The 16408-nt window shown below is 45.4% G+C and overlaps 1 protein-coding gene across 2 annotated transcripts in view; it reads left to right on the top strand.

Moving 5' to 3' along the window:
* Positions 1-16408, top strand: part of ARMC8 (armadillo repeat containing 8) — a 107878-nt gene that overhangs the window by 82892 nt on the left and 8578 nt on the right. For both annotated transcript variants that reach the window (XM_008049279.2, XM_008049280.2), the window contains 6 exons: positions 345-431; positions 3674-3766; positions 5126-5275; positions 6238-6333; positions 10531-10626; positions 15145-15217. In XM_008049279.2, the coding sequence (XP_008047470.2) occupies positions 345-431; positions 3674-3766; positions 5126-5275; positions 6238-6333; positions 10531-10626; positions 15145-15217 (595 nt within the window). The remainder of the gene's footprint in view (positions 1-344; positions 432-3673; positions 3767-5125; positions 5276-6237; positions 6334-10530; positions 10627-15144; positions 15218-16408) is intronic.

Genomic DNA, 16408 nt, shown 5'->3' with positions numbered 1-16408 from the left:
CAGAAGGTCAGCCATTAGCGTGCGTCTGCAGGATGAGCTCACTTGCCCCGACACAGTCCCGTGGCCTTCAGGCTTTTCACAGAGTGCCTTTCTCTGGTTCATGTCTGTCTCCTCCCTGCAACACCCCCTAGTGAGGCTGTAGCTTCTCCAAGACAACTGCAAGGGTCTTAGTCCTAACTCTAGCACTACTGGGTGAAGTTTAACACGCTATCAAGTGAATCTTTTGTAACTGCCTCTCCAGGAGGAGGAGTCAGGTGGAAAGACCATTGTTTTTGTCTTTACGTAGTCACCTTACGATCTCATGGTTCCAAGCCATTAATAGTGTCCCTTTTTCAATTCCATAGGTTTTGCAAAATGCACCAGATGAAATCCTAGTAGTAGCGTCTTCCATGCTATGTAATCTTCTTCTTGAATTTTCTCCAAGCAAAGAGGTTAGTATTGATTCTGTCTTCCTAGACTTCGCCCAGTAAATCCAGAACTTAGTCAAGTACTTTCTACAGCAGTTGATGTGGAAACTGGGGCTTGGATTTAACTACGACTTGTGAATTGTTTGATTTGGGTGGCTGGGAGGTGAAGTACATTCTTCATCTTAAAATAGGATTCTCATTCCCCTTTATTCTTTTTGTTCTGTCTAGCATATTCAGCTTATTTTAAAAGTATTATAGCTAGCCGGGCTCGGTGGCTCAGCCTATAATCCCGCACCTTTGGGAGGCTGAGGTGAGTGGATTGCCTGAGCCCGCGGGTTCGAGACCTGCCTGGGCAACTTGGCGAGACCTCATCTCTACAATAAATCAAAAAAAATTAGCCGGGCATGGTACACGCCTGTAGTTCCAGCTACTCGGAAGGCTGAGGCGGAAGGATCACCGGAGCCCAGCAGGTCAAGGCTGCGGTGGCCAGGAGCGGCCATTGCACTCCAGTCAGGGCGACAGAGTGAGACTCCAACTCAAAAAAAATTAAAAAAATAAATAAAAATATTATAGCTTAAAGTAGAGTATTTTCAAACTTCATTAACTAAAGAATAAATTAAGACCAAACTTTGTAAGCTAGGATTGTAAGTCATTTCTTACAATCAGATAACTGCTGTCATCTGAAAATAAGTATTTAATGTTTAATGTTAATGGCAGTTGTTTGGGGAGAGATTAAATGTGGGGGAGGTCCCCTTCTGCACTTTATAAATTATTTGTGTTATTTTTTAAATAGGGAAAACTAAAATAAAGTTTAATGAGGGAGGGGAAACTTCATAAAGTTAGTTTTACTATGTTATAATATCTCTGATCTGCCCATTCATGGACTCAGATTTATTGTACATTTAGTAGTCCTGTTTTTGCAGAATTTGTGTTTTGCATTATAACACCATCATCTTTGACAGCAGTTAGGAAGGTAGTATTAACAAGGTGGAGATTCAAAGACAATTGTTCAACAAACAGAAATCTTAGAGCAAATGTGAGAGACAGGTGCTTACTCTAGAGGAAGAGGAAGACAAGAGAGTGTGCCAGCTCAGCTCCTCCACCCATCCCCCGATGCCTGTGCCCTTCCGCCCATCCCCCTCCGCTTGTCTCAGGGTCTTGGCCTGCTGATGACCAGGTCACAGCCAGCACACCACCATTTGCCATCCTGGCAGCTCTCGTGCTTCTCGATCTGCCTTCAGAATATTTAGGGTCTGTTAGGAAAGAAAGTAGATGAAATCAGGCATAGGATCATCAATATGGTTGTTGTTGGGTTTTTTTTTTGTTTTTTTTTTTTTTTGATTCAGGGTCTCACTGTGTTGCCCAGGCTTACTATAGCCTCGACCTTCTGGGCTCAAGTGATCCTTCCACCTCAGCCTCCCAAGTAGATGGAACTATAGGCACATATATTACCATGCCTGGCTAATTAGAAAAAAAAATTTGTAGAGATGAAGTCTCATTGTATTGCCCAGGCTGGTCTCAACCTCCTGGCCTTGAGCAGTCCTCTCACCTCGGCCTCCCAGAATGCTGAGAGTACAGGTGTGAGCCACTATGTCCCACCTTATTGATTTTTTTTTTTAATACTAAAAATACACTAGATTCTGAACTGGAAGGCAGGGACTTGCTGTAAGAACATTTGTAGGCCAGTGGACAAAATTGGAATATGGCCTATAGATTTGAGAAAAGCATTATTTTGATTTAATGTTAACCTTTCTAAAGTTGGTAACTGTACTGTACTGTGATTATCTAAGAGAATATCCTTGTTCTTAGGAAAAATAGATTGAAATATTAAGGGTAAAGAGGCATGATATATGCACTCTACTTTCAGTTGGTTCAGAAAAGATAACGTGGATATAAGTATACAAGGGGACCAAAAAAAAAGAAAACCTTGGAATTGTCTTTTAGAAAGTGGCTCCCTGTAGTACACGCTGAACTTGTTCCTCTGGATCAAACTGTCGACCAAAATTTTTATCTGGAAGTTTTGAGATGATTACATCACAATTTGTGGAAGACATTTCCTGAGTTGTGACAAACAGGTGCCTGGTTCTAACACCATGACAGCATACCTGCCCACATGTGCTGAGTGTTCAGCAGTTTTTGACCAAAAATAGCATGCCTGGACCCTGCCCTCCCTGTTCACTTGATCTTGCCCCAAGCGACTTTTTTTGTTTCCTTGGATGAAAAAAGTCCACAGCAGAAATGTTTTGCCAGTGTGGAAGAGGTGAAACAAAAAACGGCAGAAGCACTTTTGAAAGGCATCAAAGTTGATGAGTTCAAAAACTATTTTGAGCAGTGGAAAAAGCATCTCAATAGGTGTTTATCAAATAGAGAATGAAGTTGAAACATGTAAGAATCAATGCACAATTTTTTATAAATAAATTCCAGTTCTGAAATTGACTGAAGTTTAAACATGTAAGAATAAATGCATAATTTTTTACAAATAAATTCCAGTTTTTGTGTGTGTCCCCCTTGTATAGTGTAAGAGAAACATTGATAAAGCAGTCATAGCAAAATCTTGAAACTTGTTGAATCTGGGGACAGGGTATATGAGAGTTCCTCGTGTCCTTGCTACTTTCTGAGTTGGAACTTATTTCAGTCAAGTGTCATAAAGTAAGTGGTCAGACCAGAGCATGGTATTTTAGGTGTGAAACACAGCATGACTGTAAAAGTACAGACTTTTACAGCTTTGCTTGTATAATTAATCACTAGTCCTGAAAATAGTACTAAGGGATCAATTCTGCAGCATGTTTGTGATAAAATTGACAACTTGAGAGGAGGATGATTTGGTTGTCTAAGTTCCATTACATTTCTCTGCTAAACCGTATTGCTTAATAGTCACAGCTTGTAAGTAGCACACAAGATACGCAAGTAAACAAAGCAGGGAGTCCCAGACTTGGGATGGGGACAATGAGAGTGGGGAGCTAGGGGATGAAATCATAAGGGCGTTTGTGAAGTCTGCAGATAACTAGGATGTCTCCCGGGTCCTCCAGACTACAAAGGAGAAGGAAGTGAGAGATTTCTTTTGTTTTGGGGGGTTTGTGAGAGAACAATTGTCTTGGCCCTTCTCAAGGCGATTTTTATGGCTGCATCACTCCCTGCTTCTGTGGAGTGGGGAGAGAGCGGGGTGGAGTTGTAGGCGGAGCGCCAGGGTGTGTGCACATTTTAGTCTGCAAGCCTGACTTTAAAGCTGTGTTGTTGTGGTTGTTGTTTTTCCTTTCCAATGACAGCCGATTTTAGAATCAGGAGCCGTAGAGTTACTTTGTGGATTAACCCAGAGTGAAAATCCCGCTTTACGAGTGAATGGAATATGGGCTTTAATGGTATGTTTCACCCTTTTACATATGTCGTAATTTACAAAAGAAATAGAGCTATCATCAAAATTAGAGCTAAAGAATGTGTTGTTTGAAATATCTAGATGTTGTGTGTGTGCCAAATTTCCTTCCTAGGACTTAATTTTTTAACTCAATTCCTACCCATCCTCCTTCTCAGAGGACATTGTCCAACCTTCAGTTCCCAGTTCCAGTTCCCTTTACGCTTCAGTTTCAGGACTTCATCTGTTGTCAAGGTTTCAACTCCTCCTAATAGAAGAGATTACTTGAAAGCTACATGTCCACATGTAACTGGTACCTGTTCCCATATCTGTCACCTAAATGGCTTATGGAACTTCTGAGAACTCTCTGACATGTACAACTTTAATATTGAGAGTTGAACTTATTCCGCTCCTTAAATCTGTACACACTACCTTATTCTCAGTCTCCGTATTACCAGCTACTTTGCTCTTTGTCTGCAAAATGTCAAACCTTGGAATCATCTTTGGCCTGGGTCTCTTGACACCAGCAGATATTGTTTTTGCTTCGCCATGCTGCCTTGCCTCATCAGGTAACTTGATCTCTTGTCTTAGCTCCTTAATTCCTGGATTCTTGTCTTAGCTCCTTCATTAAAATAAGTTCCTGGAGGGCAATAACTGCGTACTATAAGAAGTCTAGTTTACAAGAGATCTTTGTATCAAGTTGATTTATGAGTTGTTATTTGGAATTTGCTTTTTTTTTTTCCTTCAGACATGTTATAGCTTGTGGTTAAGCTGAACTAATCCATGATAAGAATTAGAGAAAAAGGAACAAAATAGCTACTGGCCATCTGGGATTGCTGGTAACCCAGACACACCTCCCACCCACTGGAGAGCTTCCTGTATAATATAGCCCAGCCATAGCAGCACCTAGCACAGTACTGGGAACACATAGATGTTTTCATCCCAATAAAGTTAACAAAACCCACTGCTTATTTTCACCCACAATATGTGAGTACTTTGAAGTCATTTTCAAATGGCATGGCACGGTATAGTCATTCATTGTCATTTTGTTAATTAAAGTACAGAAGGCAACTGGATAACCATAAAGATATTCTCAAAAGTGATAAATGTATTTCTTTGAGAAACTTAAGACATTCAAACGCCCATGTCTAAAAGTGGTCATAGTCCACATCTAGAAGTACATCTAAGAGTGATAATTAATCTTTCTCTTGGGAGACAGAAATACAGGTGACCAGAAGGAATCAAGAAAATAGTGTGACTCAAGCATTTTCTGCAGATTGTACTTTGAAAATGATGAGACTCACTGTTGAAGTATCATTTAATAAAGTGTATGTAGACATGATTCTTGCAACTTCTTTAACCCTTTCAGAATATGGCATTTCAAGCTGAACAAAAAATAAAAGCAGATATCTTACGAAGCTTGAGCACCGAACAGCTATTCCGATTATTATCAGATTCAGATTTGAATGTGCTGATGAAGACATTGGGACTTCTTAGAAACCTCCTGTCTACTCGACCTGTAAGTAAAATCTCCCAGGCCTGCAGATTACCTACCCTGTGAGGCATTGCTAAGCATTGCTGTCTCTCTCTGCTCTCATCAACGAGAGTGTGATTCAAGGAGCTGATGTCTGGACCTGTTGCCTTTGTAGGTGTTCTGGGAGCTGCTTCACCATGTTGCCCCAACCCTTCACGTCCATACTTCCTGTCCTGTCTTCCTCTGCTCCCTGGAAAAGAGGAAGCCATGACAAGTGCCTGCTTTGATTTGTTGCTTTCTTTTTCCCTGTTGACTGGCCTGGGTGGGTTTCCTCATCTGCCTGAATCATGGATGTCTGGGGTATCTGCCTTTTTCCCTTAAAGAATTCTCAGAGCTACTGCATAGACCACCCTCAGCCCTCATTTGCTGGCTTGACCCCTGAAAATGTAGTGGAGAGAGTAGAGGTACACGTCCGAGTGTGAGAAGCCGAGCCTTGCTGGTGGGTCCCTCGATGCTGTCCTCCAGTGTTCCCTGTGCAGCAGTGTCTGTGACCTTCAGGTCGATGGGGAGCGTGGCTGCTTCTCATCTCTGGGCCCCACTGTCTTCTGAGTCATCCTTGTGCATTTGGGCCCCACGAGTGTATTAATACGTCTGCACCATATTTTCCCTGTCTCTGACCTTCCCCTGACCCCCGCCCATCCATTTTTTGTTCTTCCTTTTTCTTTAATATCTTTAGGCTTGAGGACCCCCAGTGGTTGTACTTTTATATTCTGTCAGATCAACTGTATGCTTTCATTTGTTTAAATCATTAAGTATATATGTAAGGCAAGCTGCAGCTTCAACACATAATAAACGCTGTTCTTTGGCATCTAGTTCTGTAAGCTGAGGTACCCTGCTAGAAGCAGTTGTGAGTTGCGTTGTTCCACTTTCAGATGCCTTCTGTTCTTTCCTGTGGTCCTTTCCTTTGTTTCCTCCATGATAATTACAGCTTCTCTGTTGTTTTGTAGCACATAGATAAAATCATGAGTACTCATGGAAAGCAGATTATGCAAGCCGTCACCCTTATTCTGGAAGGGGAACATGACATTGAGGTCAAAGAGCAGGTATGTATTTCTCTTCCTTGTAGAATATTTTCTGCATGTGAGCACAGAGAAAGTTTTAGAAGTCTCCTCGAATACTCAGATCTGCAGAAGAAAGGGTGCTGGGATGAAGGTGCCCTGGAGACAGGAGGAAGGACCACCCACCACCCCTTAAACCATCATCAGGAATTCCCCCTGCATCGAGGAGAGCATGGCTGGGGTCGGTTGCTTCCCCTTTGTGGCCCACACTGTACACTCCTGTCTCTGTCGGAGCAGTCATCCTTCGCCAGTCCTTACCCAGCTCACTCTTTCCAGCCTTTGCTGCCACCAGCTCTGAGCTCAGATCCCTGCAGCTCCCTGATAAGGCGACTCCTTCCCCTGGGGACGGTGTTGGTGTCCTCACTCCTAGGTGTCTTTGCTGCATCCCCCACCCCTGCTTTCACTGCGTTCAGTGGGGCGCGTGGAGGATAGGCATGACGGTATAGAGGCTGCGCATGCGTCAGGTTACAGTTTGGGAGTTACGGTTCTGCATTTTCTAGGATCTGTCATGAGAGTCTTGATGCATGTATCTTATTTTGCCGTAGAAGTAAAGGTCACCTGCAAACTTAAACTTTCCACACAGCACTGTGGTACTGGTAGTATTCAGTTTCCTGACATAGGTGTTGGCTACATGGATGTGTTCACTTTCAAAATTCATTAAGCACCAGGAGTGGTGGCTCATGCCTGTAATCCCAGCATTTTGGGAAGCTGAGGTGTGAGGGTCGCTTGAGCCCAGGAGTTTAAGACCAGCCTGGGTAACACAGTGAGGCGCCATTGCTAAGAAGACATTCTTTAAAAATTAGCTGAGCCTGATGATGCATACCTGTAGCCCCAGCTACTTGAAAGTCTGAGGAGGGAGGGTCACTGGAGCCCAGAGCTGGAGGCTGCAGCTGGCCTCATCACATCGCTGCACTCCAGCCTGGGTGACAGAGTGACACCCCAGCTGAAAAAGACTTCACGAAGCTATCCGTGTGGATGTACGTCTACACGCATGCAAGAGACTTGCCCAAGGTCATCAACAGAGAGCTGGACCCAGAGGGTCCGACCGCAGGACCTGTGCGCCGCCTCCTTCATATTCCCGAGGTAGAGTGCGGTTCAGCGGGCTTTGGGAGAGCACGCCACAGAGTAAGAGTGGAAGGACTTAGGAGCTGCAGTTGAATTTGTGAGCAGAAAGCTGGTAGATTTTGTAAAGTGGCTTTAAGGTGACTGTTTTAGGTGATTTTGAATTACATAACACCTAAGTTTTGATAAAAAAAAAATTTAGTGCAGTAAAAGTATAATTCCATAAGCAAAACTGGAACGAAGTGAAATGAGATCCGTTACTAGAACTCAACAATGAAGAAACACGTTGTCCAGAAGAAACCCTTCTACTTTGAGAGGACATGAATGCATTTTGTCTATAAGGACTGCTCACCTGGATAGAATTCCACTAGCCTGAAAAGTGAGGCAAGACAGAAAGGCGAGACAAGATTTGAATGAGAGCAAAATATAAGACCAGCAACGACAATGTGTTTTTGTAGGACGCAAGGGATACTCTCTCCTGTGGATTTTGGAGATGGTCCACAGTAGGCAGGTACGGGAGGCTAAGCTGCCGGGTGGTGACTGGAAATTCAGTGCTTCTCAAGCGCACCTGATAAGTTAGGGTCCTGACTGAGCTATGACTGACATGCATTAGGCTGCGTATATTGAAAGTGTACAGTGTGGTGGGTTCCGACATGTGAAACTATCACCGTAATCAAGATAGTGAACACAACTGTCACTGCCCGTAAATCAGGAACAAGATAAGCACGTGCATTCGCACCGCTCCTGTTCAACATTGTACTGGTTCCTACGAAGTATAATAAGGCAAGAAAAAGAAACAGGAGGCATTCAGATTGGAAAGGAGAAAGTAAAACTGTTTCCAAACAACATGCCCATATAGAAAATGCCATGGAGTCACCAAAAAATCTAGAACTAATAAATGAGGGAAGCAAGGCCACAAGATAGAAAAATCAGTTGTATGTTTATATACTAGCAGTTGGACAATTGGAAATTGAAGTATTTTAAAACAGCATTATTTGCAGTAGCTCAGAAAAAAATGAAATACTTATGAATAAATCTCACAAGGATCAGTATACCGAAAACTACAAAACACTGATAATGAAAGAAATCCACGACCTAAATAAATGGAGAGATGTACTGTGTTAAAATGTCAATTCTCCCTAAGTTGATTTATAGGTTCAACTCAATCCCAACCAAAGTTCCAGCATGATTTTCTCTAAATATTACCTTTACTGTAATTACATTTACAGTAGTATTTAGAGAAATGTAATATTTAGAGAAAAATTCCATCTAAAATGCTTGCCTTTACATATAGATCTTCCAAATCTATATGAAAAAGCAAAGGAACTAAAGTAGCCAAAATAGTTTTGAAGCAAAAAAAGAACAGAATTGGAAGATTCACAGTGCCTGGTTTCAAGACTTACTGCAAAAGCACAGCAGTCAAGGCAGTATGCCATTAGCAAAAAGATGGCATCTGTAGATCAGTGAAACAGACCAGGTGTCCAGAAACACCCACACGTGTGTGGTCAGTTGATCGCCGACATGAAGGTGGTTCAGTACCGAAAGGATGACCTTTTAAAGACATTGCACTTGTCACGCTCATGTCTGCTCGCTCCTTCATCGGCTGTATTCATAGTCCTTCTTCATAGACTAACCAAAAAGAGTACAGATGCATTATTACTAATTTTCTTAGGGTGTTGTGCCTACCAAAAAAAGTTATGGCGGGTTTGCCATGTCCCAGTGATTATATGCCAGATCACCAGAAATCTGGTACCTTCCCCAGATCATCTCTGTCCACTTCTTGAGCATATAACGGTCTCCTCGTCGTGATACAGCTGCCCTCGAATAGAGTCTCCCAGTACTCGCATAGCCCTTGGATTGTAAATTTAATTGTTTATGTTTGCAGTATGTCAGAGGCAGCCTTTTCTGGCTTACACCTTAGGACTCCCTAGTTACTACAGTATGTTAATCTAGGAGAAATAAAACCACATATTCTTTAGAATATTTGAGAGTTTGGACCATTGTAAGAAAACAGTCTCCTCAATTAGCTTAGGTCTTGCAAAGAAAAAGGTTAAAGTTGGGGGAAATTCTTTGAATCTGTATCTCATCCTCACCTCCTTTTTTTTTTGAGTGACTCCTGACTGTGCTCCAGGACTGAGTCTCCTCCTCCAAAAAGCTTTCCCTGAACCTTTCTTATCCAACCTTTCGTGCTCTTACTTTATGCTTTCTCAGTTCTCTGGTTTTACTGTCACAGTGAAATGTAATTGTTTGTGTGACAGCTTTAAAGCCAGGAAGTATGTTTTATTCCAGTCTCACCTGATACCCTGCAGCAGGCGTGCCCATGATAGGAGCTCAGTAGATGTGTGTTGAACTGCTAGATCTGGCACTGGCTTGCAATCCCTACCACCGTCCTTCCACCTTTAATCCTTGCTCCTGCTGGTCTAGCCATGAGAATGGAACAGTTGACAAGAACAGCCTCTTCCTCTAAGAAGAAGACCGCAGTCACCAGTGCAGTGATTGTCATTAAGATGTCATGTCCCGCCAGCTGGCACAGGCTCCCTCCAGCCTTCACATTAGACCGATGTGATCTCAGTTCCTTCACACATTTTGCTTCCTTTTCTCTTCCCCTAATAGAGTTCAAAAAAGTCAAGAGGTCCCAACTGCACATGGCCAGTGTAGCTGGTATGACAGCATCTGGGGCCTTCAACCACACGGTCCTGAGCTTAGGAGCAAGTAGCAGATGGAGGCTTTGGGAAGGGATGGGAGCTACAACCTGCCTCCACCAAGGAGACAACATCTCTGAAGAGACCTTGTGGGCTAGTCGCAAGAGCTTCTCTGAGAAATGAAACATGTAGGAAAAATTTGACAGTATGGTCTATACAGTATGGCTGGCTTTGCCCGGCTATGGCTTTGTGCACAGCAGGAAGCCACTGAAGTGTTCGGAGTCCCTTTTGCCTAAGGTACACCTGGTTTGGTTGTGGTTACTATTGTTGGTAATGACCTCAGGAGGTGAGAAATCAGGGCCTTGAGAGCAGAACCCGTGAGAATCCATGCCCCTTCAGGGAGAGATGGCCCAAGCTCTTGAGCCTTACTCTGGGGTCTTCAGCACTCTCCTGATTGTTGACCTTTGTTCTGTTCTAGACACTGTGCATCTTAGCCAACATAGCAGATGGGACAACAGCAAAAGAGCTTATTATGACCAACGATGATGTCCTGCAGAAAATCAAGTATTACATGGTGAGCTTTGCCCCCTTTGTGGCAGATTTAAAAGGCAGGGACTGTGACATTGTTAGCACGTAACAAGTTTTGCAGAGGTGTTAAAAAGAGGAGAAGACACTGTGACCTATTCAAGGAGCTCTTCCATCTTGCAGAAGAAGAAAGAACACCGACTCTCTGAAGGTTGTACCGTTTGGTAACATGGTCACCTGCACCCTGCACCCCACCCTTTTCATCTGCTGATGGCTTGCCTCTTTTTCAGGGAAGATGGGCTCTTGGCTTTTTCTCAGTGCCCCCAGTCCCTGTCAAGGCTTCTGTCCCATAGTGGGCGGACCCTCCAGCCCCCTGGCACCATAGTTTCTGGACCTGTTTGCTTTTGAACAATCTGTCACCTGCAGCCGTGGCCATACCCTGCATCTTATCACCAGAAACTGACCATTGTCAAAACTGGTACCAAACACCCCTCCCCTCTCATTCTGTCAACCTCTCCTAAAAAATTCTCCCTCCGACCCTTCCCCACTAACCTGTTCTCTCTTTGCCTGCCATGTCTGAGTTAACAACTGCAGAGAAAGATGCCAAACCCCCAAATGGGCGCTTGACCCTTCCAGGTATCCTTCAGTGATTCTCTAGTGAGCTGGTTCCTTCATGCTCCACAAGAGTAGGTTCTTACCTGCTCCTCATTCTTTAGACCTCACCTCTTCCCTCCGCATCACTGTCAGTGATAACCTCGGTTGTTTTATTAAGAGAGTAGAAGGCTGAATGTGGTGGCTCATGCCTTTAGTCCCAGCACTTTGGGAGGCTGAGGCAGGAGGATGGTTTGAAGCCAGAAGTTTTTTGAAGACCTGCCTGGGCAACACAAGACCCTGTCCACAAAAACTTTATTTTTAAAGACAAAAATAAAATGTTGAAAAGAGAACAGAAGCTAAAGCCCTTCAGTGGCTCCCTCCTACACCTGGCGTCAAGCTCATGTTACCTGTCAAGACCCGCATCCCCTGACCCCTCTGTGGCCCCCACGGCATTGCAGTCTGCACTTCCTTACTGCACTGGGCTCTTGGTTCCTCCGAAAGGCTATGTTCCTTCCTGCCTCAGGATCTTCCCACCTGCTGGCTCATCTGCCTGGAACACTTTTCTGCCCGTTTTTCCTCACCCTGCAGCTCTCAGCTGAGCTGACACTTCCTTGCTGGGCTCTTACTTGTTTTGATGTTTCTCTGTTACTGCATTCTGTTCCCCTTCTTCAGAACAAGCACACTCAGCTCAGTCATGGTAATGTGTATTTGCTTGTGTACCTACTGAGTGTCCCCCCTTCCCCACTACAAGCTTCATGAGGGCAAGGAACCTTGTCAGTTTTGTGCGTAATTGTACATCTAGCACCTTGGACAGTGCCTGGCCCAGTGCCTATGCTTGATAAATATTTGTTGAGTGAAAATCTTACTGCTTCAACAAGGAATCCCCTTATCTTTCCAATACCTGATCCATATAGTGTCTCTAATCTTTTTAAAGTTTTTCTTAACTTCTCGTACCTGTCACGATATATTCTCTGTTGCTGTTGAAAGCCAGGCTTTTTTTTTTTTGAGATAGGGCTTCACTTTGTCACTCAGGCTGAAGTATAGTGGCATGATCACAGATCACTGTGATCCTCCTGCCTCAGCCCCCTGAGTAGCAGGGACTACAGGCACGCACCACCACACCTGGCTAAATTTTCAATTTTTTCTAGAGACAGAGCCTTACCTTGTTTCCTGGATTGGCCTAGAACTCCTCTCTCCTCAGCTTCCCCAGGTGCTGGGATTACATGCATGAGCTGTTACACCCAGCTCAAAGCCAGACTTCTTAAAAGCATCTTTGCTACGCAACGTCCTTTCCTTTAACATCATTCTTCTTCCTCTGCTTCGTCTGGCCTCTCCCCTGTTATTCAGCTGAAAACTGTCCTAGTTGGGGTCACCAGTGACCTCTGTGATGCCAGATCCAAGGATGCTTTTCTCTCTTCTTCTTGCCCTGTCCTGCAGCAGGCTTCAGTTCGCTCGACTATCTCCTCCTTTTGGGAACAGCCTTTTCTTTTGGCTTCCATGACATCAGCCCTCCCTGCATACCCTGGACTCCCTCTACCCTCCCCTGCTCTGGGCTGCACATAGGACCTCCCAGGGACCTGTCAGAGACTGTGGCTTTGCTGTCCCTTCTGAAGACTCTGATGTAACAGTGGTGTAGCCTGGGCAACAAGAGCTGTTAGAGTTCCCTGGGGTCTCATGTACAGGTAGAGGTGAGAACCTCTGGCTTAAGGGACTCTCTCGCCCTGCCCCATGGCGTGCACAATCATCTCTAGGCTGATGCTGTGCTTTCTAAGTGTACACCTACAGCCTCGGCTTTCTTCTGACCTCTGGACTCGTAGGCCTTCCTGCCTCCTCGGCATCTCCACATGGCTGTCTGATCCCCTTTTCTCTCTCTCTCTCGCTCCGAGTGCCTCTTGAAGTTGATGTTTAAAAAGGAACCCTTAGCAGTGTCCCCTAAGCCTAGACGTCCTCTCCCCTGGTCGTTCTGTTGAGTCTGCTGGCTCTGCTCACGACCCTGTTGCTTGCCCAAACCTGGGAGTCTATTTTGATTCCTCCAGCTCTGCCCCCTCATTCATGCAGTTGATTGGCAAGGTCCATCAGCCCTTCCTCCAAAGCTGGTCTTGAATCTGTTTACTTTTCCCACCACTGCCCGACTCTAGTTCAAGCCACCGCATCTCATGCTGAACTGACTGTAATAGTAATAGCCTCCTGGCACTTCTCACTGTCACTCTAGTCTCTTCTAGTAATGTCAGTGAGACCGTGTCCCTCCACTGTATAAATCCTTCGGGGCTTCCGGTCAACGCAGAATGAAATCAAGCCCTTGCTCTGGCCTACGAGGGCCCACAAATTGATCATGCCTGTGGCTCTGGACACTCAACTCCTTTGCCCCTCAGACCTTTCGGGAGCTGCTCCCCCTCCTGGGCCCCCTGGTCGCCTCCTGTCCACACCCAGACACCTTCCCATTCGTTAGTCTCTGCTTCAGTGCTTCGGGGAGACCGTTTTGGAGCACGCCTTCTAAATTAAGCTCCCACCTCTCCAGCCCCCAGCTTTCCCTATCACAGCAATTTGTTTTCTCAAAAAATGTTTATTAAATGATGAATAAACTTATACACAGTAAGTGCATATTTGTTCTAGTATACTTATAGTATATACGTGTTCATTTATTTGATATTCATTGATGGTCTGAGGCTAGGAGCGGATAAGTTTTCTTCTGTTTTGTCTCACTGTTACCCAAACTGGACATCTCTTTTTAAAAAAAAAAAAAAAAAGTGTTGGCATGTAGAAGAGGAAGAATCACTAACCATAGTATTCTAATGGAGGAAGCCACATTTATTTCTTTGTCTGTGCTTAGTTGAGATATAGTCCTACATGAGAAGATTAAGTCTTGAAGACACCATTGATTGTATCTCACCATTGATGTTCCCTTGGAGGCATAAATTATTAAATGCACCAGAATTTTTTTGATTGATCAGTTGGAAAGTCATCTATAAAGGTTGTTTTACTATTGGCTCCTCTTTCATGTAGGAGAAAGCATATGTGGATAGATGAGCCAACTTAACCAGAAATGGTCTTACTTTCAGCATATAAAGAAAAAAATACCCAGGCACAGTGGCTCCTGCCTGTCATCCCAGCACTTTGGGAGGCTGAGGTGAGAGGATTCCCTGAGCCCAGGAGTTTGAGACCAATTTGGGCAACATGGCGAGACCTCATCTCTACGATAAATCAAAACATTAGCCGGGTGTCAGTGGCACGTGCCTGTGGTCCCAGCTACTTGGCAGGTTGAGGTGGAAGAATCACCTGAGCCCAGCAAGTCGAGGCTGCGGTGGTCATGAGTGTGTTGCTGCACTCCAGCCTGGGTGACGAAGTGAGACACCGTCTCTAAAAATCAAAATATAAATAAGTACATCCACACATATTTAGAAGAAGAAGAAGAATTATTTTCAGCAACTGATGGCAAAGGAGCAAGCCAGTTATAAACTGTGTGTGAGAGAAAGCCTAGGTGTTACAGAACTTCCGGACTATTCACTTTCTTCCCCAGAGGAATGACTGGGCCGTTTGAATAAGTTGACCAACCAGTAGCTGAAGATATACTTACCAAATGCACATCCCCCTAGTTTACTGGCTGCTGGTGACCTGAAAGCGAGCCTAAATCGAGAGCATAGAATTGTCATTTGTCAGTGTTCCTGTGTGCATGAGGTGAATCATAAGCCCCAAGCTACACATACGGCCCCAGAAAAATTTTGTTTGGCGAGTGAGATGGTTTTGAAATGTGGAACGTGCATGTCTTCGGCACTCTCGCTCTGCTGGGTTCCCCACCGTTTTGTAACCCTTTCACTCCTTAGCGTTGTCTTCATGGCCCCCAAGACTTTGGGCTTCGAGCCCTCTGCTTCCAACTTTTAGGCTATCGGATTGCCTGTCATAGGTCACCCAGAAAAATTATCTAAAGTGAGATTGCCACCATTTTGATTTTTTTTTTCCTTTTCTGCATCCGTAGGGTCATTCGCATGTCAAACTGCAGCTTGCCGCTATGTTTTGCATATCAAACCTCATATGGAACGAAGAGGAAGGTAAGGGATTGGGGAGATTGGTTCTGAAGAAGATTGTGGGAAGAGAACCTCCTGCAGAGAAGGCAGCAGGTGCCCCTGAGATCCTGAGCAGTGGCCCCCATCCCCGGGCAGCCTGCAGAGTCACCCGGAGATGAGCATCGGTGGGGCTGACACGAGTCGACTGGACGGTTCCCACCGAGCCCCCACCTTGGGGCCAGCGATACTGGGTTCAGGGAGTGAGAGTGAGAGGTGACAGTCCTTGCCTAGCGAGGATGGTGAGATGCACTTGGAAACGAGGAGAGGCGCGTGGGTGGAGGGTGGGCCTTTCGTTATGAGCAGAGGAAGCGCATGTGAGGACAGCAGGAGACGAGTGCGAGGGAGAAGAGGGTGCGTCGCTGAGCAGCGAGAAGTCCAGCGTGCCTGGGGCGGTGGACAGTCTGTCAGGAGCCTCGTTAGAGCAGAGGTTCCGTTCCTGGCTGCAGATGAGACTCACCTGAGGATTTTTACATCGAGCCAGTTACAGCTCAGCTTCTGGGGGCGGTCTCCAGGCATAATGGTTCTTAAGACTCTCCATATGATTCCAAGGCACAGCCGAGGGGTCAAACAAACGTTGGAGAGCAGGGGGTCTCATTGCTGGGTCAGCGGCATTCGAGTCACCCGGGGAACTTTTAAATGCAGCTTTCTGGGCTCCCTCCCCGGAGATTCTGGTTCCCTAGGTCTAGAGAAGTCCATCGCCTGAGTAGGTCATTGTAGGCCCTCAGTGGGAACACGTGGCAGGAAAATGCTCTGCTCTCACACAGCAGTCAACACAGAGGACTTCTGCGACCCCAAGACATGTGAGGCTTTCTCCCCACCGGCAAGCAAGCAGTCAGTTCTGCAGCAGATACCAAGCGGGTGTCCCCTGATTAAATCCGGATCCCGTCTGCCTGGAGATAGTGCCAGGTCCTCCAGGTGGAGGCTGAGTCCCATCCCCGGACTTTCTTCCCAAGCCCCACGCAGTCCGTCGCCACGCGTCCGGCCCTCTGGAACTTCTGGCGGACTCAAGGTGGTGATCCACAGTCCCCGCTTTGGGCTTGATAAATTTGCGAGGGTGACTCACAGAACTGGGGATGCATTTCCTGGTTTGTCGTAGAGGATATGGCGAAGGATGCAGAGGAAGGTGAAGACATGCAGGGCACGGTGTGGGGGAGGGGCCCGGCGCTGCCAGGCCTT

This window comes from Carlito syrichta, unplaced genomic scaffold, assembly GCF_000164805.1.
Source record: "Carlito syrichta isolate Samal-C Ts95f unplaced genomic scaffold, Tarsius_syrichta-2.0.1 Scaffold131333, whole genome shotgun sequence".
In the NCBI taxonomy this organism is placed as follows: domain Eukaryota; kingdom Metazoa; phylum Chordata; class Mammalia; order Primates; family Tarsiidae; genus Carlito; species Carlito syrichta.
This window is presented reverse-complemented; position numbering and strand designations above follow the sequence as displayed.